The 26841-nt window shown below is 42.4% G+C and overlaps 1 protein-coding gene, 1 long non-coding RNA gene and 1 other non-coding gene across 9 annotated transcripts in view; 2 read left to right on the top strand and 1 right to left on the bottom strand.

The window, feature by feature from the left end:
- Positions 1 to 730: 730 nt before the first annotated feature.
- On the top strand, positions 731 to 12092 carry LOC110085909 (uncharacterized). Of its 4 annotated transcripts, XR_012083799.2 has the most exons (7): positions 746 to 802; positions 1129 to 1198; positions 2155 to 2267; positions 3048 to 3172; positions 7514 to 7624; positions 9974 to 10133; positions 11977 to 12092. It is a non-coding gene; the product is annotated as an uncharacterized LOC110085909 (long non-coding RNA). The 4 variants fall into 4 exon arrangements; XR_002301720.3 differs by lacking the exon at positions 2155 to 2267 and having other exon boundaries at positions 731 to 802; XR_012083800.2 differs by lacking the exons at positions 1129 to 1198; positions 2155 to 2267 and having other exon boundaries at positions 764 to 802.
- Positions 2881 to 2962, top strand: LOC140705274 (small nucleolar RNA R38). The gene has a single exon (XR_012084702.2). It is a non-coding gene; the product is annotated as a small nucleolar RNA R38 (small nucleolar RNA).
- Positions 12093 to 18375: 6283 nt separating the features above from the next.
- The window catches only part of ST6GALNAC2 (ST6 N-acetylgalactosaminide alpha-2,6-sialyltransferase 2), a 46881-nt gene continuing 38415 nt past the window's right edge, over positions 18376 to 26841 (bottom strand). For all 4 annotated transcript variants that reach the window (XM_078385997.1, XM_072990478.2, XM_020806491.3 and 1 more), the window contains exons 5-10: positions 26637 to 26802; positions 26300 to 26438; positions 25526 to 25629; positions 22721 to 22804; positions 22035 to 22134; positions 18376 to 21239 (exon numbers count right to left, since the gene is read on the bottom strand). In XM_078385997.1, the coding sequence (XP_078242123.1) occupies positions 21072 to 21239; positions 22035 to 22134; positions 22721 to 22804; positions 25526 to 25629; positions 26300 to 26438; positions 26637 to 26802 (761 nt within the window). In that variant the 3' untranslated portion in view covers positions 18376 to 21071. The remainder of the gene's footprint in view (positions 21240 to 22034; positions 22135 to 22720; positions 22805 to 25525; positions 25630 to 26299; positions 26439 to 26636; positions 26803 to 26841) is intronic.

The following is a 26841-nucleotide window of genomic DNA, read 5'->3' as shown; positions in this document are numbered from 1 at the left end:
TCATGAAGTATACTGTATATAGATACAGTACTGGCCTTTATATCTAGTTAGGTGAGGAATATTCACGATCGGCTTGTTATCAGCCACCTAGAGTGGTCTTTTAGACCAGATGGGCGGGGTATAAATCAAATCAAATCAAATCAAATCAAATCAAATCAAATCAAATAAATAAATAAATAAATAAATAAATAAATAAATAAATAAAATGTACTTGCCCTTTCCTATTCACTGATATTTGAATAGGAAGGGCTGGAAAAAACTCCTGCCCCACATTTGTAAAACACACACACTACTGTACAGCTGGAGCAGATATAGAAACGAGCAACCAAATATAGGACGGGATTGTACTACTCCTGAAGCAGCGTCCCTATAAGAAATGTGTTCTTTTAAGGCAAGTACTAAGGGAAGTAATTTTAAACAGGCTAACTCGGATGTAAGCCTTGTTCAGTTTAATGAGAATTATTAAAACTGAGTGCTGCAGTTTGCAACTTCACGAAACGTCTGAAAAAGAAAACGGAGGGACCGCTTGTCCGCAGCCAGGTCTTGATGCGAAGCTGCACGGTGGCCTTCAAACTGTGGAGCAAACCTATTTGGGGAGCCATCTTCAAGCGCAAAGGGAGTGTCGTTCCACGGCGTGAGTTTTTAAAAAAGGAAACTACATGTCCCGAAAGAAGTTGCGTTCTCGCGAGATGAATAGAAAGAGCGAACCTGCACGCCTGCGCGCGCCCGTGTTGAATCTTGCGCAGGCGCGCTCGGACTCTTTCTTTGAGGGGATTAGAGGGAAAAGATGGCAGCTTTACAGGTAAGCGTAGCGGCGCCGTTCGTGGGATCGCCTGCCATCCTCTGCGGCGGCGGCTTGTACGACAATGCGGGGCCATGACCTTTGTCCCACGGGGGCTTGTGTGTCGCGGTGGGGCTTTCCTGAGTGGCTGGCTTCCTTTTTGCCCTCCTTTCTTTGCGATAAAAGGCGTCGCCTCCCTCTCTTCTCGCTCCGTGGCCGGTGTGTTTGTTAGCCGTTGGCCTCCTCCTGCCCGTCGAAGGGAAACGCGCGTGCGTGCGTATTAACCGGCGTTTCTGGAAGGGCCTGAGTCGCTTCATCCTCGCTTTCCATTTGCTTTTCTTCCTCAGATTCCTGAAGGGAGGCGGCGGCAGCGGCAGCATGGACTCAGTGCATCCCGACCTTTGGGAGCTTCTCGAAGTAAATGTTTAAGTTTTAAAAGGGCTGAAGGAGTGTGTGGATGGTAGAGAGGGAACCGATGTTTTGTGTAGCTCGCGGGGTGAGTGGGTAGCTATTTATTTAAATATTTAAAAATTAATATTAAATTTAAAATAATAAATAAATATTTATTCACTTATTTAAATAAGTATATTTATTCCATGTAAGAAAATTATTACATGGGTAACCTTTATTTAATCTTTGTTCATGTCAGAAGCACCACAGTGCAATCCTTCCAATAACGGGCAACTTCAAGAGCATTTGGGGCAGCCATCATCCAATCTCCCATAGTACGTGTTGAGGAGCAAAGAGTAACCTGACATAGGTGTGAAGTTGCCTGTTCTTCTCATCACTCGCCAAGGGCCATATAATATGTATAGGAAAATGTTTTAGAACATCTGCAGTTACATCACCATTTAGCCACAGAGACTCACTGGTAGTGGCAGCCGCTCCATAGATTTTTTTTTTAAGTACACTTGGATGTGAAACATTTTAAGTACACTTGGATGTGAAAAATTGTGCAGTTGGAAACAGGTAAATTGACCCTGATGCCTCACTGTTGAGCCATCTCTCCCAATTGAGTTGATCACTACAGAGTTATAACTTCATAATTTTTTTCCCCGTTGCACATGTTGTGTTTAATTGCTGCTAACACTACCTCTCCACAGTAGGAACATCTCACTTGAACATCTATACTTCAGAAACCTTTTTGGGGTTGCCATAAGTTGGAAGCAACTTGATGATACAAAACAACATCTTTATTAAAGGTGATGTTTCAGAAAGTCAGAGTTCCGTATATTTTGAGGCAGGACTGGCAAACATGTTGCCTTGCATATATGTTTGCTGCCGCTGTCTCTTCCACCTTGGGCAAGGCTGCTTTAGGTTTGATGGAAGTTGCAGTCTATCAGCATCTGTAGGGTCCAACGTTTTTGTCAAAGGATGCTAACTGTAAAACCCCATGGCCACATCAAAGTGCACAGAGCAATGCATCCGTCAGAGTTCTGGGTCCTGCTAGTCTTGTGAATGCTTTGACATCTAGCTATTGCTAATGGTGTGTGTTGATAATGAATTGTGATAATGGGGCAGTAGAGATGACATTATTTTAAAGAATGAAGTGTACCAGTTAGGATCATGCCAATTAACCCTTCCCAAGATTTTGAGGTGTAGAAAACATATGAATAGGTGTAATTCTATCCGACTATAAGAGGAAAAATGTAGAATTATGGCAACACAGGTAAAGTTGGATTGTGACATTCACAGGAAGGCCCTTCCCTTACTGGAGTCCAGATTGTTCAGTTCCAGTTCCTGCATCCCTAGCTAGCATGGCTTTTGGTCATAGTGGCTGGAGATGCTAGGACCTTTACTCCAGCACATGTAAAGGGTGCCAGGTTGATGAAGCCTGCCCATGGTTACTCAGTCATTCCTTTGAAGGAGGTAAGTTGCTTGATTCTTAACACAGCATGGGAACTTAGAACAGCTCAGGCCTGTGTTGGGTAAGAGGATAATAATTAAAATGCTTCCTTACTCCTTGTGCGTTAAGATTTTGTGTAGTGTCCGCTAGGTGTCACTGCTAGGATGAGACATAACTGTTGTGACGCTTAGAAGTGCCTAGAACAAAACTTGTTGGCTTTTCCTGCCGACAGTTGGTCATTAGCTTTACAGAGCTGAGCATGTGATGATACAGTTATCCCTGTCTGAAAAGGAGAAACCTTCTTTTTGTAGAGTTATGTAGATTCTGAAGCTCAGCTTTGCAAACATGTGAAATTAGTAGTTTCACTACTACTGGCGTTAATGTTACTGTCATCTCTGATCTTGGTTTTCCTGTTTCCAGGATACCTGTGCCGCTTTGCCAAACAAACCAGCGCACAGGGGGTCACAAAGATAACTTTATTACCGTTCAAAAGGGTACATCTGTGTCAGCTATGCAGTGAGGTTTTCTAATTCATGCACCTAATGGTAAGTATGATCCTTTAATCATTGTTGTTGCCTAATCCCCTCCTGAGCGTTACAGGCCTGACTGTATTAGCACAGCGTGTTGTCAGCATTCTGGCTGTTTCTTTGTGTCCTTTCAGCATGCGACCTGCACTCTGAACTATCACTACAGTGTGCTTGTACTTCATGGTAGTATCCATACTGTTAAAATAACAAAGTACAACCAGTGGAATGGAGAGGTTCATAATTTATCGTGGGAACACTTCTGAGTGGTAGTGAGGGTGTCTTAAGCCAAATAGGTGATAGCGTAATTACTTTACACAGTGTTTTTTTTCTGGGACCTTCTTGAAATACATTGCAGTCCTCCTTGTTTCTTTGAACTGAAACATTATATCTACCTAAATGGTCATAACATTTTGTTGGCAAAAAGAGAGATTACCTACCTGTAACCATGGTTCTTCTAGTGGTCCTCTGTGAGTACACACAATTGAGTTGTTCTGTGCCTGCGCAGAATGTCTCAGAAGTTTCTAGAGCTTAAAGACATGTGATTAGTAGGATGTTCCCCAGTGGAGCGCATGCTCCGCCCTCCAAAGGTCCCCTCAGTTCGTGTAAGAATCCGCCGCTGTCAAAGGCCTGTATCAAAAGACAACATGACTGGCAGAGGGGAGGATGAGCGGGATGTGTGAATTCACAGAGGACCACTAGAAGAACCATGGTTACAGGTAGGTTACCTCTCTTGTTTGTGGCCTCTGTGAATGCAGACAGTTGGGTGACTGACAAGCTCACTTACTGTATGGTGGGATGTCACGGTAGAAAGGATGTCAAGATCGCTCTGCCAAACGCAGCATCATTCTTCGCCTGGATATCCAGACAGTAGTGCCTCACAGACGTCGATACATTAGACCATGTAGCTGCATGGCAGATGTGAGGAAGTTCTGTTCCATGCTGGAAGGCAGTAGAGGTTGCCAGTGCTCTGGTAGAATGAACTCTTAAATGTTCAGGAGGTGTTTTGCCTGTGAGCTAATAGTCCAATGAGATAGTTGGACAATCTAGTGAGAGATAGTTTGAAGCGGGGGCACCCTTTTTAGGACCGTGAAAGCATAAGAAGAGCCTTGGAGACTTTCTGAATGATTTAGTTCTATTGATGTAGAAGGCCAAGGAGCATCTTACATCAAGCATGCGCTTGAGAGGTGTAGAATGAGACAGAAATCGAGTTGGTAGAATAAACTGTTGATTGAGGTGGAATTCTGAGACAATTTTGGGTAAAAATGATACATCACAATAGAGGGTAACCTTATCCAGGTGGAACTGAAGGAAAGATGGGTCCAATCTGAGGTCTGCGTGTTCGCTAGCACGTTTAGCAGATGCTACTGCTACAAGGAATGATGTTTTTAGGGAAAGTAATTTGAAATTAATAGTACCCATCGGTTCGAATGGTGGTTGGGTAAATGCGTTGAGGACAAGCTGCAAAGACCATTGAGGAAGAGGATGTTGACGTGGGGGATCAATATTATGGAGTCCCTTTAGGAATTCCTTCAAAGTTGGGTGAGAGGAAAACCTAGCTGAGTCAGACTGAGCAGAAATATTCACCTTGAGGCTAGAATGAGATAGTCCGAGATTAAAGAGATGAAGGATAAAGTTAAGTAAGGTCTTCAGAAAAACCTGTGTTGTAGGTACGTTCTGAGAATTAGCGAAAGAAAGAAATGCTTTCAATTTGCTTTGGTATAATCGTTTGGCCGATGGCTTTCTGGCTCTATCTAGTATGTTTTTTATATTGGGAGTATCCTCCATGCTGTCAGGTTCAGAGAGTCTATATCAGGATGGTTGGGGATCAACGGGAGATGGAACATGTTGGTCGATATTGACCTCAGATGGCTGAACCACGGCTGACGTGGCCACCATGGAGCGATGAGGATGGCATTCGAGTGGAGCTGTCAAAGTCAAATGATGGTGCATTGTATGAGTGGAATTGGAGGAAATAGGTAGAGTAGATCTCCAACCCAATCTATCATAAAGGCGTCTCTGAGTGAATTCCTGTCGATACCGGCTCAGGAGCAATACAGCTGACACTTGGTGTTGGTCTCGGAAACAAAGAGATCGATAGATGGAGCACCCCATCAGTGACAGAGAAGGTTGAAAACTCTGTCGTTCAGTGTCCATTCGTGCGTCCTTGTGGTAAGGCGACTGAGATGGTCTGCAAGAACGTTGTCCTCGGTGGCGACGTGGACCGCTACTGGGAAAATGTGATGTAGGTAGCACCATTCCCAGGGTTCGATCGCCAGATACATGAGCGAAAGGGAGTGGGTACCTCCCTGCTTGTTTATATAGTACAGTGCTGTGGTATTGTCTGTGGCTAGCTGTACTGATTGTCCTGCAATGAGAGGTAAGAAGGTGTGGAAGGCCTTGATAATTGCTAAGAGTTTGAGATGGTTGATGTGTAATAATTGTTTCTCGACACTCTGGGCGCGGAGTTGGAGAGGTTGATGGGTTCATAGGGGCCAGAATGAGAGACTTTTCCCAAAGGTATGAGTGAAGTCTTTGTAGGTGTAGTTTTAGAGCGGGTTTTGTAAGCTTTTTGCACTCGGGGCAGGAGTGTGTTTGGTGTTGTTCCCCTAAGCAAAAAAGGCAACGGTCATGACTATCGGTAAGTGGTAACTTATACATGCAAAGCACGCAAGGCCCTGGGGTGGGCCATAAAAGGTTGGGGAAAAGTGGCGATGGGGGGAGGAGAAAAACCATGACTAGAAGAGAAAAAGGACTGAGGTAAATTGAAAAGGAAAAAAAAATAACTTGCAGGGGAGCGTCCAACAAAGTTATGATTGAAATAGAAAATGAAAGAAATGATTGAAAGAATCAGTAAATTGTCAGTAAAGGATCTCAATGATCACTCTAGCGTTCCGAAACAGGTCCAACTGAAGCGGCGGCAAAAAGGAACTGAGGGGACCTTTGGAGGCCACAAAGAAGAAGCATTATTCTGCTAAATGCTGTTCTAGTAAATCAACCTTCATCTGCAAGAATCAAGTGAATTGCCGAAGTGCCCCATAGGAAAGCATAGAGAGACTGAACTATGACTTCCATGAAGCACCAAAAATGCATCTTCAGTGAGAGATGCATACAGGGAATCCTCATCATTTTGGTACAATTTTACGTATTCCATGAGCTGGGTCAGTATTTTTCCTTTATTACAGTCCTCCAACAGGCCCTTTTTATAGATGTTGCTAACTTGAACCTTAGCATTACACAAATGACCTTGCTCAGCCCATGGAATCTTGCTTTCCCTCTTCCTTCTTGTGGCTGTGATCAGGAGATGGGAAATGCCTCCTTCCTGATTTAACATTTAAGTGTAGTTTTATCATTGCATGTGAAGAGGATGGACTAGTTTGCATAAGCGGCATTGCGCAACCCTACCTTGCTTAAGAAACCTTAAGTTCCGTTTGGAATCTCTGTTGATTTTTATCAAATGAGAGCAGAAATGACTGGTTTCAGGCAAGGGAAGCAAATGAGCAGGATCCAGACTTTGTACAGTATGTTGGGCTTCTTGACATACTCAGTTGGGTGGTGGGGCATGAACTGAAACTGAGACGTAGTTTCTTGCAACCCAGAGGATTCCACTGTATACCCACCACTTTTTGGAAGGAGGAAGTATTTGTGGAGTTATTCAGTGTGGAGGAGGGAGGGAATATAATGTTTTCATGCCACATGCATATTGTAGATGTGTGTGGTGTGCATTGGATGGTTGTAGACTCTGTTGAGGTAATGTATGTAAAGTTGAAGCCAAAATACTGAGAGAGGAAAGCGTGAGTGCACCACACAACCATACACTTGCTTCCTCTGTTACAGCTTGTGAGGTCAAAAGAACATAGTTTATAAAGAAAACAGTTACCTGAGTTCTGATGCAATGGGATTGTGTGTGTGTGTTTTTAAGACAAATACAATCTGTCTCTTTGTTGTAGCTGCAAAAGGAAACAGGCATCCCGTGTCTAGCAAGAGTTGCCATGGCTCTTCCATGCAGAGAGAAACCCTAGTTCCTTGTTACATTTGAACCTGTTCATTAAATGATCATGTTGCATTTATAAAATGCAGCAGATGGTTGATAGTACAGAGGGTATTTCCAGGGTAAATGTACATTCCTGAACAGCCATGCTCAGTCTGATGCCTCCAGATGTTTTGAGCTACAAACCTCTTCAGCCTCACCCAGTGTGTTCAATAGTCAGGAAGGATGGCATTTAAAATACAAACTTTCCAGAGGGTGCTGAGTTGCATAATTTCTGAAAATATGTTGAAACACACAGTAGAATCTAAATTTTGTCTGAAATAATGTGCACCTTTACCTTTAATTATTTATATCCCATTCTTTTTGTACAGAGCTGAAGAAACACTTCTCACCAGGTCTCATCAGAGAAGACAAAAAGTCTAGCCCAAAGATGGCGATTGTAAAACAACCAATTGACATCCTGCTGTGATTTATATATATTGGTAAATATGTACTCTGTTATCCTGTTACATTGGTAGCTTGCTGCATTAAGAAAGGAGAAACTCTGATTTTAATCCTCAGCCATGAAGCTTGCTAAGGGGATTTGAACTAGTTGCTGTCTGTCAGGCCAATCTACCTCTCAGAACTGTTTGAAGGACAGTGGATGTGGACAGTTGTGGGGGGAGGATCTACCCTTCCTTGAACCTGTGATAGGAAAATAAATAAATTTGTTAGGTCACCACAGGGAAGACCCTATCCATTTAAGTTTTATCTGCTTGAGCCTGCTTTTCAGTTATTTCTCTGGCACTCTTCTTGAAAGCCTGTGATGTGATGTTATCCCTGTCTGAAAGCTCATTTATGAAGGGAAAAAGAGTATCAACTGAGGCTTTTCTATTTTGTTATCTCAAAACCCTCTTCTGTAGCATAGCTCACCAGTGACTAAGTGATTTCTCAGACAGCCTTCCGTTAGGTGTTGTTTCATCATCCTTTGCCTGGCAACATGCCAGTGTGGCAGCTGGTTGAGTTAGAATTTCTAACAACATGTATTCTTTCCCTTGTATTAATTGTGTTAATGTTAAGTACAGTGGTGCCTCGCTTGACGACGATAATCCGTTCCAGCAAAATCACTGTAGAACGAAATTGTCAAACGAAAGTAAAAAACCCATTGAAATGCATTGAAAACCGGTTCAATGCGTTCCAATGGGCAAAAATCCTCCATAGGGCGGCCATTTTCTAGTGGCTGTTAAACGAGGAATCCATCCTAAACACAGCGGGGTGCCATTTTGAGAAGTGCCGATCAGCTGTTTTAAAATCGTTGTTTAGCAAAGAATCGGTTCCCGAAGCAGCGAACCAATTGTTGTAAAGCAAATTTTCCCCATTTAAACATCGTTTTACGATCGCAATAGCGATCGCAAAAACCTCATCGTACAGCAGATTCGTCGTGGAGCAGGGTGATCGTCAGGCGGGGAACCACTGTACATAGTTGGGGGAGGATTTCTATGACATTTCACATTTTCTCTGCAACCTACATTTGAACCCATAAGCAAGTTCAAACATGTTGCTGCGTGATCTGGCCTTTCTCACCAGATTACTCATAAATACAGTGGTGCCCCGCAAGACAATGTTAATTTGTTCCATTGAAATAGCTGTTTTGTGAAAACATCATCTTGCAAAAAGCGTTTCCCCATTGGAATGCATTGAAATCTGTTTAATCCGTTCCAATGGGGAAAAATCGTCGTCGTCCAGTGAAAATTGCCCACAGGAAAGCCATTTTGCGAAGCGCCTATCAGCTGTAAAAATCGTCGTCTTGCGAAACACGGTCTGTGAAACACAGACCAAATTATTGTCCAGCAAAATCCCCCATAGGAAAAATCATTTTGCAAATTGCTATAGCTATATATATAGCTATAGCGATCGCAAAAAGTCATCTTCCTGCGGATTACCCGTTTTGTGGGGTAATCATCTAGCGGGGCCCCACTGTATATTCAAACCCACCCAGATGTGCAAACATAAGTTGCAGAAAAATATGACATGTCATAGAAATCCTTTCCCTATAATATTAATATGATAATGGATTTAATTTATTTTAATGTTGCAGTTTCCTCCGTGCCAATGAAATGATTTATTTCAAATAGATTGTAAGCTGCCCAGGAGAAAGGCAGCATATAGGATAGGTAGACATGACAGACTGCTGGATTTGGTCTGAGGTATCGTGAACAACAAAGTACCTTAAACCAGAGGTTTCTGCAATTACCATGTAATATCTTTTAGAATATGGTTACTGTAGCTTTAGGCCCCTAAAGATTCCAAGTAAATGGAACAATCATGCAGTTAAGTTTCAGAGGGTTTTTTAACTCCTTACTGCTCAATATTTTACAAATTTCTGATCAAGGAGAGGTTTTAGCTCAATAGTGGAGTTGTATACGATGCAAAAGATTTGTACCTGTAGCCCTGAAGAGGTGGTGCCAGTCAGAGCAGATAGAATCGAGATAGAAGCATCAATGGACTGTTTTTACAGGGCAGTTTCAAATATTTGTCCAAAAGCCCAAGTGGAAGACATATCTCATTGGTGTCCAAACCTTCCCTGTCACCCAGATTGATTCCCTGCCAAGATTCCTGGCTGGTTGCATATGATAGATAGAAGATCAGTTATGAAGACCAGGCTGCCTCCTGTGGAAGTCCTTGCTCCTTAGCAAGTCATTTATCTCTTGCTTAAGTAGGAGGGTGGGTGGGCGGTCATGACATTAGACTGGAGTATTCTTCTTAGCATCATGTCTATAGTAAAAGATCATTGTTTCTTTTTTTGGAAAAGGACCTTTTTAAATGTCTTCCTTCTATTTACTCTCTTGCAGTTGTGGCTTAGACATCAGAAGAGATGCAGGGAGAAGGCAGAACAACTTGGTGTGATAAAGTGATGTCTCTTCCTACCCAAAATTGGAAATAGAGATATGAGAGACAAGTTCCTTATCCACAATCTAGTAAACAGTGTGTCCTTACCTTCCTTGAGCTGAGGTAATTTTCAAATACCTTTCTTAGGATGCTCCTGCTCTTCTCTTGCCCTCTTTTATCACCAACTTATCTAAAAAGGAAGCAGTCACCTTTGACCTAGGAGAAAATAAAAACTCATTAGCTCACCCGGGATGCAAAGCAAACTTTTTGTAGGATAAATTATCACACTGTAGGTGGATGGGTAGAAGCAAGGACATGTAAGTCCTTATTTGTGAACATCTTGTAGGGAACAAAGTGACGAGTGTTCAGCATATGCAGATGCTTTTCAGTGCTCTCCCGCATATAATTGCTTTTGTTGTGCTGTGTGTAGGTGTCTTTAAATGTCACATTTTTTGGCGTAGTCTCAAAGCTGTTTGGGTGGGGGGACATGTAATATTATGTTGAAGAATGAAAAGCTGCTAACTCCTGAGATTTGTTGTAGAATAAAAGAGGAGAGTGAGACTTGACATAAAAGCCAAAGCAGCATTTCAAGTACAGTAGTTGGATTCCTTATCTTTCCAGTCCAATACCATTACCTTTTAGCAGCACAGGATGGTGGTGATTATTTTTTATTATAGAGTTGCTTCTTTCTTTTCACTGTTGAAACGAACTATGAAGTACCCCCCCAAAAAAAGAGATTTTGTGAGTATGAGAATTAGTTTGTAAGTACAAAACGTGCCAGCTCTGTTGAGACACTACAACTCCCTCATTATTGACTGCTAGCTGGGTCAGTTGTAGCATTTGCAAGGATTGATCCAGTCTGCCCCTGAGCTAACTAAGTACCTGTAGTTCACAACTCATTCCAGGCTCTTGGTTTTTGGTCATGTTTTTAAGGCTTCCATATTAGAACTGAATTAACACAGTTCATGTTGCTCACTACAGTTATGTTGGTTAGCATCGTCATACCTATCCCTGCTATATCCCCTCACCTAGCCTGGGGCTTTGTTGGTTTCTCATTGGGCACTAAATTTTGTGGTGGTTGAGCCACTAATAGAGTTAGTAAAAGTAAAAGCAAGTTGGTGTTTCAGACAATGAAGTTACATAATGTTAATAGGCAATTAGAGCACCCTGGGTCAGCTACTGTATTGTGGTTTTGGTTACTGGAGTGAAGCTGGCAGCCTCAGTTCTGCAGCTGTGAACAGCCTGTGAAATGCCACAGATAGCTCTGCCTGTCTGCTTTTCCTAGATGTGGAAACATATGGGCACAGCCCAGAGATTGGGCTGGGTTTGGAGTGGACCATGCAAAGTCAGTCCCAAGCATTTTGTTGCTTATAGCAGCCAAAGCCTGGGTGCCTTAGGAAGATTGCAGGCAGGCCAGGTCCTTTGCCCTATTGTTGTTCTGAGTGTTTGCTCCTGAAATTGTGGCCCTGTGCAGCCTGCGGACATGGAGAGGAGCCGTGTAGTTGGCATAATGCAGAACTTTTAGAATGAGCAATTGTTTGTGTTGTTATTTAATCCAAGGATGGTATTGCACCTCAGCCGGCACGAACAGGGAGCTGTAAACTAACGTCTGGTTAGGGAAGGCTACCTTGAGCCATCTAAGCTGATGCATGTGCATATTGTATGCTTTGATAGTGAGCTAATGTATTAATTGCAACTTTTTGACAGTCTAGAGCAAAAAGCTAAGGTAGGACTGCTGTCATCTAAAGACAGCATCTTAGGAACTCCAGGTCTTACCCTGGTCAGGAATTGAATTAAGAACATGATTGTACCTGTTGGTTTACTTAAATTTACTTTTCTGGAATTGTAAAAAAAAGCATAAACACTGCTTCTTGCCTTTCAATTCTGATCCATTATCTTTGTTCTGTGTGCCTCTTCTTCAGAGTTACATATTCTGACTCAGTCGTCAATCTTTTTCTCTTTATAGGTGCTGTTTGTCTTTATAGGTGCTGTTTTCTAAGCAGAAGGGTCTCAGAAGAGTTGAGTTACTCCACAGTGGTTTGCCTATGTCTGTTTACTTATGAATAAAACTTACCAGATATACAGTATGTACAATTTCTTGTGACAACAAACAGGATCACGGACAGAGCAATATTGTAGATTTTTTGAAAAGGGAGAGTGATTGTGGTAACCAGGGAGAAAGTGACACTTAGACCTTCCAGCGTACAGCCTTAGAGCATGATCCTGTATGAGCATATTCAGAGATACTGACATGTTAATCAGTACTTGCCTATGAGGAAATGTGCCTAGGATTTCATCTGCAACTTTTTTGGAGCTGACAACAGTATCCCATCTTGGCATCTAAACTGTTAAGACCTCCAGTGAGGTTTCAATTAGCTTACAATAAGTAACCACACTGTACATTGGGTTGTCTGCTGAGAAACGTCCTCTTGGTAGCTTTATGATTCACATAATCTAGGCTGTTGTGCCAACATGTGCTTTGTGTTGGTTCTCCTTACACCGTGCTAAAATTATATGATATTAAGAACTGAAGGTAATCCATAGAGTATTTTTACTCCAGTGTGATTGCACAGTATTGAGAACAATTAGTAATGCTGTCAAGGGAAGTGGCTGTTAAAAGCCAGCCTAGAAAATATTTAAATCAGGTGGTGAGACAAGGCTGTGTTTTATCAATCACTAACATGTGTGGCCCAAAAAACTACAATAATTTTTTTCCTGAGAATTAGGGCCTTTGCACAAAGTGAAAGCAGTTTTCTGGCATCAAAGCATTCTCCATTGATATTTAAATAATAGAAATATCTTCATCTGCTTTTCCAGTTAACAATACCAGCACTTTATTGGAGTGCTGTACAGTATTGGGTTGCTGAAGAAGGTTCAGCAGATTTATGCAAAGGTTGCAAACCGTTTGTAACAAGGCAGGAATCACTCAACAGTGGCAGTGAGATGACCTGATTCTTGTAACCTTACCGTAGAGCACGACTAATCTGCCACTGCTGTTGGAGCAAGAAAGCAAGGCCACACCCTTTCTGAAGTGCTGTTTAGTAGAGTTGCATTCTGCAGTGAACATTCAAATACCTTTGTTCCAATGTTCTAATGCCAGACATTCTTTCCAAGACTGCAACTTACAAAACAAGTTTTCATATTCATATATAAAACCACAGAAAATCTGAACATTTTGTGTGATGAGAGGCTAAAATAGTATTGGCTAGCTTTTGTAGCTTGAATGATCAAAGTAGCCTTTCTTGAATGTAGTAACAGAATCCCTTTCATAAAAATAAAACAAAAAAGGTTCTGGCAAACAGTGCTAGGAACTTTTTTGAATTCATAGGCAGCTAATCAAATTTCTGTGAAAAAACTGAAGTTGATTTAATGTGGCTGGTGAGTTTTGGCAATCAGGTGTTTAATGAGAAATTGCAACTCCTTTTATCACATTTGCTGTGTATCAGATTTGAACAAATCCTAAATTCCAAATTGAATCAGCCAGATTTGTGATTCTGGACTGAAGCAGAATCACCAGATTTGGTTTAGATTTACAACTTAATTGAAACATGCACTTACATTTCAGCTTACTAGTGTTTTTCCTTCTTCAGAAAAAGGTTTCTAGTACACATCCTCTGAAACTGAAATTTGGCAGGTTTACTCCCGTTTATGGTGTGCCATATCTCCAAATGTCTCACATCTCAATCCAAAAACAATGTTATACCCATTTAGTTTGATAATTAATTTATAGATTACTCTGGATCTAAGGCACAAATTGTTTCAGACTGGAGCAGGATACATTTCAAAGTTCTGAATTAGCCTCCGGAGGGAATCTAGGGAGATTGGAAGTAACACATTTATGAATAGCAGGGATGGGGACTTGAGTCATGGTATTCTGTCAAGTCAGACTTACCGCACTGGTGACCTGACTTAGGTTTTTTTTTTCATTTATTTTCTATATTATAATTGCAGATCCCCATAGCCTGGTGCGAGTATGGCGTTAATCAGAATGTGTGTTCAAACTCTTCTTAGAAAATAAACTTCTCTTTTTAAAAAAGTCTTTAATAAATATTTTGAAAGGTTCATGTGTTTGCCCCTTTGCCAGAACGGCCTTTGGTTTTCCTTTGAACTGATTTCCTCTACAGGCAAATACAGTGGTGCCTTGCTTAACGATGACAATCTGTTCCAGGAAAATCGCTGTTAAGCGAAAACATCGTAAAGCAAAATTAAAAACCGCATTAAAACCTGTTCAGTGCGTTCCATTGGGGTAAAAACTCACCGTCCAGCGAAGATCCTCCATACGGCAGCCATTTTCGCTGCCTGTATAGCGAGGAATCCATCCCTAAGCACAGCGGAGAACTATTTTAAGCATCTGGTGGCCATTTTGAAAACCCAACAATTAGCTGTTTTTGATCGTAAAGTGAAAATCGGTTCCCGAAGCAGGGAACCGATCATCGCTAAGCGAAAAAACCCCATTTAGATCATTTTTGTTGTAAAGCGGATTCATCGTAATGCAGGACAATCGTTAAGCGGGGCACGACTAGTCCATTTGAACAAACTGCTAAGATTCGGTGTAAATGTCCATGGTTTGCTAGTGTTACCCAATAATTCATGCATTTCCTATGGTATGAAGGAATGGCAGAATCCTTGGCATCACCATAGGATCTTTTTTGACATTTGCTGGCTCATTAGTTTGAACACATCAACCCAAGAAAGTATGTGCTGTGATGTTCTTCCAGTGGAACTGCCCTGCACTTTCAGAAGGGGTTCCTTGACAATGGTGATATTACGTAACATCTGCTTGTAACTTTGTAAGATAGTACTATTTGTAAAATAGTCCCATTTGTTGCACTGAGCACCTATATAGTGTAGTATAGGTGGACTAGGACTTGGGTAGCGTGAGTTCAGCTTCCTGCTTCCCATGGAAATTCGCTTGGGGTGTGCGTGACTGAGTAAAACAAACTTGTCATACCTCAGAAACCCTGCTGGGGTTGCCATAAGCAGGAGGTGACTTGATGCTACCATACCAGCAGCATTTTGGCTAAGGTTTACTCTTCCTGACCTGTTTATATTGTTAGCTCTTATCTTTTGTCTCCACTTGTCATTAAAATTAACGTGTGCAGGTAGATGGTGCCCCTGCTGTCCTCGTGATTATTTTGGTTCTTCCCTCAGGTATTTCTTCATCATAATCTTCCATCTCTTTATCAGTTTGGGTGCTTGATTGGAACTGTCAGCTCAGGGTCACTTTGCACTCTGTTGTACACACATGCTTATAAGAACAGCCTATTGAGCATTCACAAGTATATTGCATCTGTGAGTTAGGATTACAGGCTGTGGGTGCAAACAGCAAGCGTAGGTTTTCTGACACAAGTGGAAGCCTCCCTCCACCAATTCCACCATATTAGTCTGCAACAGCAAATGCCTCAATGGGGTTTTGAGGTACCTTATTAGTTTTAGAGAAATTTTAGTGTACTGTATAAAATCAGTAGCGCTATCTTAAGATTTGACCCCCATGTATTGCTACTGATTTTTGGCTAATTGTCGATTAGGCAGAGTCCTACCATCAGCCCTCAAACTTCATATTAGAACTGTGACCCAAGTAAAGAAAATCTTTAGTTGCTTTATTTTACTGTTTAGAATTTAAGCAGATTTACAGATGAACAAAAAGCAGTTCTTAATTTTTACAACATTGTACATTATTTTAATTTAAAAAAGACTAAGCAGGGGCATCATTTAAATTGATGAATCCAACAAATACTGCAACCCTGTTTATATACAAGATTATCCAGAACTTCCATCTATCTTCCTAGTACTACATGTCCATGAGTCTATGAAACAGAAACTGAAGCAAACTCCCCAAGGTACATAAGAGTTTCTCTAAAGCCTGCAGACCAAATATGACCCCAGGGCCAGTTCTGTGGCCTCCTAGTAACCCTAGTCTCACCTCCAAGATAAAAAAGTTTGCTCATTAAGCCCCCTACTATCCTCTTATGAGGTATTGGGGGGGGGGGGGAGGCAGGAATTCTGCTATGCCTTTTTAAAGTAAATTTTTGTCCCCAGATGGGGAAGGGGCAGTTAAAAAGTTACACCAAGTTAAGGCCATTTTTCAGTTAACTAGCAGTTTTACTTATTGTAGCAGCCTTTACAGCATATAACCATTGCTTTACATTTAAACTATTTTAAAATGTAAAGTTGCCTTTGGCTGTATTTATTCTTTAATTCCACCCTGTGGATGAACAGCTCTCGGGCTGCTTCAAATATGTAAAATGGTTAACAAAGTTAGGATTGCCCTCTCCTAGATACTAACTGCCTTCCGAAACATGGCTATTCAGAGTTTCATGAGTACTAGAGGGAAGGTGGCCAGCTCTGAAGTTCAGCCCATGATAATCCCTGTTGCAACAGACCCGGCACAGGAGTCCTAACTTGCATGCAGCTATGTTGACTGGGGAGGATGTGTGCAGATGGGCAGACACACAGAAACCACAATTTCATCAGCATCAGCTGAGACAGAATAGTGAGTGAGCATACTGGTGTTTTGGCTGGAGAGATTTAAGACGGCATGAAAAAAGGTAAAGAGGCACAAACAGCAAGTTCCTTACCAGTGTAAGATTACTTTCTCAAGGCTTTCCAGGTGTTTCATCTCCCAGGACCATGTAGAAACACTTTATCCCAAAGCAAGGAAACCCCTTCTTGCAGCTGTATCTCCCACCTATTAAGCCAATGTATCTAAGCACCCTTTCAAAACCAAGGCATCCCAAACTACCTGCATAGCAACAGGGAGAGTTGACAGTGCATTATGTTGGGAGCTCCTATGCACTTTGCCCAGCTACTGTTTGGATTACAGCCCAGAAGGCCTGAGACAAGTGGCAGATCATAACCATGTTGCTCTGCTGTATCTTTGATAGCATTTCATACACAGTTTATTTGAAATGTGCCAGAGGGACAGCTTTGCAGATACCCTGGACTGCCAGAAAGATAAAAAAGTAGGTCCTGGATCAAATCAAGCCCAAACTATATCTGGAAGCAGAAGTGTTGAAACAGGTTGCCCTACTTTGGGCCATCATGACAAGACTATTCTCTGGAAAAGACAATAATGCTGGGAAAAGTGGAAGGCAGCAGGAAAAGAGGTAGACAAAATGTGAAATTGATTGACTCCCTAAAGGAAGCCACAGACTTGCATTTGAAAGAGCTAAGCAGGGCGGTTAGAGATCAGGACATTTTGGAGATCACCTATTAATAGGGTCACCATAGGTCAAGGGCAACTTGATACCAAATAACAGTAACACATGTATGTGATGTTTCAAAGCACTTTACACAGTTCATCTTGGAAACTCCTTACTGTACAAGCTCCATATGGCCAGGGAGCAGACACATGGAGAGAGCTATGGCAACTAACAAATATGGTCCTGATAAAAAGTTTGACTCAAGGAATACCTGTTCACAGATCAGCAGCAGCCTTCCTCTTACCAGCACACAAGGACATTCACATAGGAGGAGGAGGAGGAGAGTCTCTCTTGCACAGTAGTTGAGTTAATGGGAAACTTGAGTGACAATGGTGCTCGAGGTAGGGACAAATATTTTCACAAAAAGACAGAATAATATGATCTTACAGAAGTAAGTCTTGACAAGGTGTCACCAATTTCCCCAACAGATGGCCCAAAAGTTAGCTCTGTACTTTCTGATATCACTAATTTCCTTCTGGGCACTAGGGAGGCTTCTCTTCTTGTATTGTTATGTGGGGAGGGGGAGAGAACAAAGGAGCATTTTTGCCTCCCCACCCTGCATCACACCCACCTGATAAACACAAAGGAGAAAGGATCATTCAACATTTATGCAATTATACAAAGTGGGAAAATGTTTCAGGTTACCCTCCACCTTTCCCTATTGTGTGCTGGCAACCCTCCGTCTGTCACTAACCACTGTCCTTGGCCTACAGAACAAAACTGACCCGATGCTGATCTCTCCTGGTTGCTGTTTACACTTCATTATCTAACAACACTGGGAGTAGAGCTCTGTAAGGTTACTTGTGTCTCTTTTCTCCTTGGTGACTAATTGTTGTGTAATTAGCATGAGAGGGAATATTAACCTAAGAGTGTCAGGTTGAGTCAAAAGGTCGTAACACTTGTCTATCCCACTTTTAAATATGTTTTGTGGGTTGGCAAGTCCCATGTACAAAGTGTGCAGCCGTAATTTCGGATGCTGCAAAAGAACACCTGACTTCATTATATGTACTCTAGGCAAACCAGTGTTGTTGCTACCTCTGTTTGCAAGTGCTTAATCGCATCTGCTCTCTCCTTACCAGACGCCTTGAAACGAAGGAGATGTTATATTCATAACAACAGATGCATGTTCTAAAAGAAGAATGTGTGTCTCGGGAACACACAAATTTCAGAATGCTTTTGATTTAATTCAACAGATTTAGGTAAGGTACTTGAGCTGGCTGGATAGCTTAGTGAGTCAGGTATCTGGCTGCAGAATCGGAGACTGGGAGTGCAATTCCCCATTGTGCTTCCGGGAGGAAGAGCCATTTTATCTCACACAGGTGTGTGATATTGCATTCTGTTATGTGAAGTATTTTTTTGACACCTCCTTTGTCATTCTGAAGATTTCTAAGCTTGTTTTTTATATTCCCCGCTGGGATCTAATGGTGGTTGTGAGTTTTTTCAGGGCTCTTTGGCCCTGTTCTTGTTTTTTTTTTAACCTAGCTTAAAAGAAATTTGCATCATAAAGACAATAGATCCATATGCAGTGAGCTCTTTGAAAGGCAGCTATGACCTCATTCATCTCAAGCACATACCTTCAAATTTACTCCATAGTTAAATTCATTGACTTGTTAATACATACTCATTAGTTTACCTACTTTATGCAAAGTGGTGCCTCTGCAATAATTTTTATTGTGAGCCCCCTGACCTTGCCTTGAGAAAAACCCTGATTGTCAAAGCACTTGACTTTCCTTGGCACAGCCTCCCTCATGGAATGGCAGGGTGTACACACAAATCTCCTGCAGTGAAGCTGTAGGCTATGATAAGTTACTTTACTCACTACAGAGGTGCCACCCCCTATTTAAGGAATCAGTGTCTCATTTACCTGTGTGGGTATATTGCCACACAGCTTAGGGCAGTAGCGGTGAACCTTTTTGGGCCTGAGTGCCCAAACTGGAGGGGGGGATCCAAAAAACCCAGCAGGCGGAAACGGAAGTGACGGTGGAAGGGGGAATCCCGGGCACAAGGTACCTCAAGACCCCACTCTGGATCCACAACCAGAGCCAGCTGCTCTGGATCCCGGCTCGCCACCTGTCATAGCGCCAGCACCATTGCTGCAGCTGTCACCTCAGGTTTGGCTGCCGGGGGTGGTGGTGTAGCGATCTGACGACTTATGGCTCATGTGTACACAGAGGGCTCTGCGTGCCAGCTGTGGCATGCGTGCCATAGGTTCGCCATCGCTGGCTTAGAGGAAGCATTGTTGATCTTGGGGAGGGGGGATTAATAAGCAAATAAGCAAAGGAGACCATTGCTCACTATCTAGACAGATGTGGTTATTGTAGATGTTAAGCAGTAATGTGGCAAATGGAAGAGACTTCCATGGAGGACAAAGAGTCTCATTAAATGGATGACAGTAGGATAAGGATGTGCCCGTTACTCACATAATGGTGGTTATTAGGCAGCCGTGCCACTGCTAGGATTTATCACTGCCTTTAAAATAAGAAGGCAATATGTACTCCCCTACTGCATTTAGAGGAGGGGTTGACTGTGTCCCGGTTGCTGTTGAATTTGCTGCTGTGGTGGTGGCTGCAGTGAAAAAAGCACTGATTTCTTTCAAGCACTAGACAACGTAGAGAGAACCTTAGGGGCCGCCCATGCCCTTCCCTGAACCTTAGAGGGTCGATTACACTTGCTCTCATGACTCTCCCAAACAAGGAGAGTGGTGGTGAATGAAGACATTTCCTTCTAGTGGCCAACATTATTTTTAAAAATAATTGTGGCTCTGTAGAGAGGCCCCCACCTGCAGGAGAGCCCTCAAAACACTGCAGAATTGTCCCCCACAGGCCCTAATAAGTGCAAAAAAAAAATCAATAGGGGCATTGGAGTGTTAGATATGTTGTTCACCCTTCCTTTAAAACAAAGTGTGAACTGTTTGCGTACTCTGTGTAAAAGTGGAACCACACTGCTGGAAACTCATTCCAAACATGTAGGAAGCACTGACCTTATTTTTTAAAGGGGGGGGGGAGTATGTTTTGTTTTGCTGCCATTGTGGTTCTTCCAGCAAAGCAAGTTGCCCACTCCTGTTTTAAAAAAGGTAACGGTATAATTATTGCTTTTCAAAGTGCCCCACTATTTGTTCTCACTTCTGAACTTCTTGCTTCATGGTAATACTTGTGGGATCTGCATCGTAGAACTATGTTGAGTAGGAAAGCTGTTCTGAGTGCTGCAAGCTTTGAGATATGGAATGGTAGTGCAACTTACAAGCAAATTTCTATATCCACCATTGTAAGTGCAGCACAGCAGTCATGGTGAATAAAGTTTGCTCCAGCCCCTTTGCTCCAGTTGATCATACATATTGCTGAAAATCACTTCACAGTACGAGATTTGATTAATGAAAAAGAATGTCATATCAAGCTGAGCTTATTCCCTAAAAAGATCATTCATCCTCTGTCCAAAGAAAACAGCAAGGGAATACCTAATAAAGGCATCACTGAAAAATACTTACAAATGGTTGTATCCTCTTTTTTTTGGGTGGGGGGCTCGGCAATACTAGCTTCTTGCAGTTTGCACTTCAGCAGTATAGTAAATGTGCCATTGTACCTCTGGACTACACTAGATGATAGTGGAGGATAGGTCTTTAGTCTAGCATGGATTTGTATTACTTATTGCTTTTGATCAAATGCTAAGGAACAGTTTCCACAAGGTTAACAGGCTGCTGAACTCGTACCTCCTCTTGTACACTCAGAAACTATCACTTATTCCTTTCGTCACTGATCCACATAAAGGCAAAGGAAGCTCTCTGGTGTCTCAGCAAAGCCTCCACACAGATAAAATCTCAGGGAGCTCCCCCTCCCTTCCTTGTCCACAGCGTGCTCTGGCTTCACCGCTGATACAATTTCATGATGCCACCTTGATGCAGCCTCTTCCATAGGTCAGCCTCCAGCAACATATCATGGTTGGCATAGAACACCAAGGGCTTTTTCTCACGCTCATAGTAGTGATCTGAAAACATCTTGTAATTGTCCGTGATGAATCCGTAGGCACTCACCTAAGTGGGCAGAGGAAGCAGAGAGGACAGCAGGATTACCAATGAATCTGAACGGGAGCATGTCTGTCTGTTGCTGCCTGGGCAACATTAAGTTCAAAATGGATTCATGCATAATAAACAGGAGCACAAAACACACACCAATGTGGCTGATATTTTAGTTTTACTTACTTTTGGATAACATGTCCAGAAGTACAGTTTCCATTTCCTCCTCAGTGGGGATGTAGGGAAGGGATAACCCTTATGTTAGGCAGAGGAGCAAATTAAGAGGAAGCCCCCATTGCTGCTGCTCCCCACCCCCAAAGATGGCTAATGTTGCAGCTCCAGAGAGCCTTGCTCTCTACAGGCCTGGCGAGGCACAGACGCCTGACCATGAGCACCTCTTCTTCAGAATAGACGTGTTGTGGGTGTGTCACTACGGGAAACTGGTGGCACAGCCAGCCCCAGGGTACATGATGTCTATCTCTGAGGGAGGAACCCTCAAAATCAAGCATTTGTGACTGGTTAGCTCTGGAGAGAGAGCTGTGTGACCACCACTGCTCCCCAAAGGGCCTGTCTCATTTTCAGAGTGATACAGAGCGTGCCAGAAGCCACAAAGATAGGCATTCTAAATGTGTGGGGAACTTGTATGTCTCATTGTAAGGAAAGCACACAAATTTGCCATTTGCAGCTTTCTTGGTGGTGTGTGAGAATCATCTTTGCATCCTCTTTTTATAATGTTTTTATATTTTATAATATAAAAATAGTTTTACATCTCCAGAGTTACCAAGTACTGGAAAAGTTACCACCGTAAGTTACCTGATCGCAGGTATGCAGAGCTGTTAAGAGCATAAGTGCTCCAGTGCTGGGCATATAAAGATTCCCAAACTCAGTGTTTATTATTTCTGATTTGAGAAACCTGTAAGCAGAAAATAAGGATTACAACAGAGAACTTCAAGGTCTGTTGGAAAAGACAATAGTTGGCTCTGTGAGATGCAAGTTTACTCATGCCCCCTTATGTTAGCTTTCAACATGATCGGAATTTTTAATGTAGGAATGGTTTTAAACAAGGCTTCTTCTCTGCATGTTTAAACTAGCGATGGTACAATTCTGTGAGGCGGCATTACTATGACCTGCTCACTTATATTACATGATACAACACAGCAGCGGGCTTTCCAGAAATCAAAAAGACAAGATTTGCAGTCTGTGTCCCAGCCCTTTGTGTTCTAGTCTTCCACCCAAAGATCTCATGCTTCTAGCCCTTTCAAAAGGAACTCCCAGCCATAAATTCCAAATACTGAAGATGAGAAGGGCAGTGGTGGTAACTGGAATCTAGCATACCCATTTGGCTGCTCTTCCGTTTTGCTACTCAAATGACAGGATGCGGGTTCCTCCCTTCTGTCATCTCATTATTGCATGCCACAGGTACAGTTAATACGAATGTAACTGCTAAGATATATCAAGTGCTTTGAAAACAGACTTTGTTGCAGATTCCAAAGTTTTACCTTTCTTTTAGATAATGCACAAATTCTGGGTGAAGCAACTTGAACTTTCCTGCAAATGCCTCAGGTCCAAAGTATTTCTGTGGACTGTGGAAAAAGATCAAATGAAAGCAGCTTCATAGCATGTCGGTAATTAGGCTGCTCTCCAGTGATCACACAACCAGGAAGGAAACCGAGTAGACCAGCTAAACAATGTACTGTTTGTCTGCCTCTGAGAAGTCTGGGGAAAATAATAATCAACGAGGTAAGAAAGAATATACTCTTCTCTGATTCATTTGAAATGTGGTGCTAGAGGACAGCTTTGCAGATGCCCTGGACTACCAGAAAGATAAACAAGTGTGTCCAAAATCAAATCAAGCCCCAAATCAAATCAAATCAAGCCCATTTTTGGAGGCAAAAATGTTTGAGGCTGTCCTACTTATGGGTACATCACGAGAAGGCAGGATTCTCTGGAAAACACAAAAATGCTAGGAAAGTTTGGAGGCAGCAGGGAAAGAGGAAGACCAAATATGAGATGGACCGACTCCCTAAAGGAAACCACAGGCTTGAATTTGCAAGAGAAGCACTAAGTGGGGCAGTTGAGCACAGGACACTTTGGAGGTGGCTCATTCATAGGGTTGCCATGAGGAAGAGGTGACTTGACAGCACATAACAACAAAATTTTGAGAGCGAGCTCATTGAAGTTTCACACTAGGGAAACTAAGTCCAGATGAGACCTTCCTGCAGATCAGTGGACATCTGACCTGTTCATGGTCTCAGGTGGTCTTCTATTTAGCCTCCATTTCGCCTGAATGCTGGAGGCATTCAAGAGAAAATTGGACAACCCACCTCTCAGATCTGCTTTGATTTGGATTCCTGCACTGAGCAGAGGGGCTGGACTTGATGGTCTTATAGACCCCATTCCAACTCCCTTGTTCTATTTCTGTGGATATCCAAACCATTCCAAACCTAACAAAATCTTCCTCCTCCAGCCCTGACCAACTGTACTTCTGTCAAGGAGCTAAGCAGTTATAATAGAAGAGTGGGATGGCATGTGGAGAAAAGAGATCTAATTGTACGCCATCCCCGACTCCCAACCACGTGAACTGGGCTCCCATCAGCCTTGGGCAGACATGCAGGATTGCAACTGTGTACAACAGCCTTTCCCTGTGCACACTAACCACCACCACCACCACCCCTCCGATATAACTTTTGCCATGAGTGGCCTGCCAAATAGATGGGCTGGAAGAAGGATGGTTCACATGGGAATGATGGGTGGCAACTAGCCTTTCCCTCCACATATCTTCCGCAGGAGTGTGTGTGGATATGATGAATGTGCGAGAGAAGCTGGACCAGGTCTTACCTGACCACTCGCTCTTGGCCAACTGACACACAGCCAGCAAACACCGACCCACTTCTCCGTATATCCCTCACATGCAAAAACGTCCCCCCCCCGTGAATATATTGGTCTGTATCCAGTAGTGTCACCTGTACTGATGGAATATTTGGATGAAATCACGGCTTCTATGAACAGCAACATTAACAAAAATGGGGCGGTTTTCACTGACGTCTTTCAGCTCCAGAGAGCTGGAAAAGGTTGTTGGAGGCTGTGCAGAAGGCGGTTGAACAAAAGGACAACAGCAAAGAGCACTTCCACTACAATTCTCCTCCTGGAAGTCTCTGATGGAGGAAAGAGTCTTCCACCAGCTGAGGGACGCAGCTGGAGGTGATGCAGTGTTGACAAGCTGCACTTCCAGAGTACCAAGAACAATTTCATGCCAGTGAAAAAGAGAGAGTGGCCAATCATGGCAGTCGTGCAAGATACAAATTATATCATATGATTTTTAATTAAGAGACAGGAGAAAGCAGATAGTTATTTGTTGTTGTTTAATCGTTTAGTTATGTCCAACTCTTCGTGACCCCATCGACCGGAGCACGCCAGGCCCGCCTGTCTTCCATTGCCTCCCAGAGTTGGGTCAAATAGTTAATACTATAATTACAACCTGCAACAAAATTCTGCAGCATTCTCGGTGACAGCACTGACCAAATAGAGAAATATATCTGTGAAGATTATAGGAGCAAAATGTGAAAAACCAGTCAGTGCTTCATAATCCTCCGAAAGCTGACTGGGTGAGAAAAATAGACAATTTTTAGTACAAGAATTAGTTGTGTGAAAATCTAAGTGCTACTGAGGGCTTTCGAAAGATGTGCTGTAATTTTGAACTGTAGTAATTATTATTTTAATTTGAGATATTTCAATACTGTTTTAATTTGTTTTAATATTACCTCTGCTTCAACTTATTTTAATATTTACAACTGTCTTTTTATTTTACAACTGTCTTTTTATTTTATGAATAGTGAAAAAAGAGGAAGACTAAGGGATTGACAACAGATGTACTGTACTGCTGAGGGTTTTTTGGACTCTGCTCTAAGTATGTTCATGAGGGACATAATAATGGAACATTCCTCCTGTCATCACCTAATGAATTTTTTTTTTGAATTATCTTGTCACTGTTGTTAATTATATTGCTTTTGCTTTTATGTCTTATTGTTAGCCACCCAGAGTATACTTTGATCTAGATGGGCGGGTTATAAATCAAATGATTGATTGATTGATTGATAAATAAATAAATAAATTAATAAAAATTTAAAAAATAGCCGTGCAACAATGGAGAAAATGAAGGTCAACACTAGCTAGTAAAATTGACTCAAAAGCTCTTTCTCTCCCAATGTTTAGTTATGCTGTCCTCTTTGTAATGCTCTTTGTTTGTTTGTGTTGACTTGTCATTCTCTATTATAAAATGTTCAGGTTTTTTAAAAAAATCTTACTTGTCACTCTTGTCATAGCCTTCTGGAACAGGCACACCCAGGATGGCAGATTTGAGCATGAGGTAATCCCGTATATCTGAAGGAATGAAAATGTACTGTATGTCCTGCAGCCAAGATAAAAAGGGAAAAGGAAAAACAAGCATGAGAGACTATCATTACAACCGGCAACAAAATTCTGCAGCATGAAGTACTCCCGGTGACAGCACTGACCAGGCGTATCTGGGATACTCCGTTCCCTTTTTGCCTTTTACCCTGGTTGTCTATTCCACTCCTTTCTCCACCCCGCTGCTCTCACTAGCACCAAGTATGCCCAAACCTCATTTGGCGTGTTTTTATGGATCTCGCCCCTTAAGAGTCTTTGCCCCCTCTTTGATTTTTTTTATACTTCTTCAGATCTTGCTAGTCTTCCTTCTTGATGTAACATTTCTTTAAATCTATACGACACAATTACATACACTTATAACTTACCAGAAACCATTAAAATAATAAGGATTCCAGGTAACGTGAAAGGAGTCAATGGACATCTGTCTTGTCTGTGGCAAGCACTGACACCACAGCTGCCTTCTCTTCACCACCTCAGACAAGGATCTTCACCAGGCCTACTACCAGAAACTCATTCATGGAGAATGGTGGGAACTGGAACTGGGACAAGATCCACACCAACTCCTTGGCTGGCACCTTCCATAGATTGAAAAGCTTTATGTGGCAAGAGCCCTTAAAGCCAGGCAATCCCTCTTGCTACAGAAGGTCAACTACATCCTATTCAGACTGTACCTTGGCCTGTGGCGTTTGGGTGAAGCCATATTCTGCATAAGCAACAAGGGAATTCTTCATGGTGTTTACTGTAAAACCATAGAAGGAGGTTTTCGTCCCAACATCGTTCTCAAACCCTTTGGTGATTGCCCCATTTAGTCTGTAAGGAGAAAACAGAACAGATTCTGAGGAACAACAAGGAATTAACCAGGTCAGTGCTCCAGAAGTTTAGGTGCTTGTTTGGAAAGCTTTGCCGTGGGGAGCCTTGGGATTTTTTTTTCAACCTTTGTGCCCATCCCAAACTGGGTTTGGATTGGGGTCCCTTCCAAAATATGTGGGGTTGCCAACCTCATTGTACCTGAAGACAAAGTCATGAGCATCTATCTCCTTGCCTTGGTGGGATCCATTCAGAATGCCTCCGTTCCCAACCACAGCACAACGGACGCAACCACCAGGAGATCCAATTTTGCCGACCAGTCTACTGGTGACGGAGTCATTGAGGAGTTGCACGGCAGATGCGATAACTGAGGACGAAAGGAAGAGGAGGCAAGTCAAGAGAAGAG

The sequence above is a fragment of the Pogona vitticeps genome, chromosome 2 (genome assembly GCF_051106095.1).
Source record: "Pogona vitticeps strain Pit_001003342236 chromosome 2, PviZW2.1, whole genome shotgun sequence".
Taxonomy (NCBI): Eukaryota; Metazoa; Chordata; class Lepidosauria; order Squamata; family Agamidae; genus Pogona; species Pogona vitticeps.
Note: the sequence above shows the minus strand (reverse complement) of the source record. Positions and strands in the feature narration are given on the sequence as shown.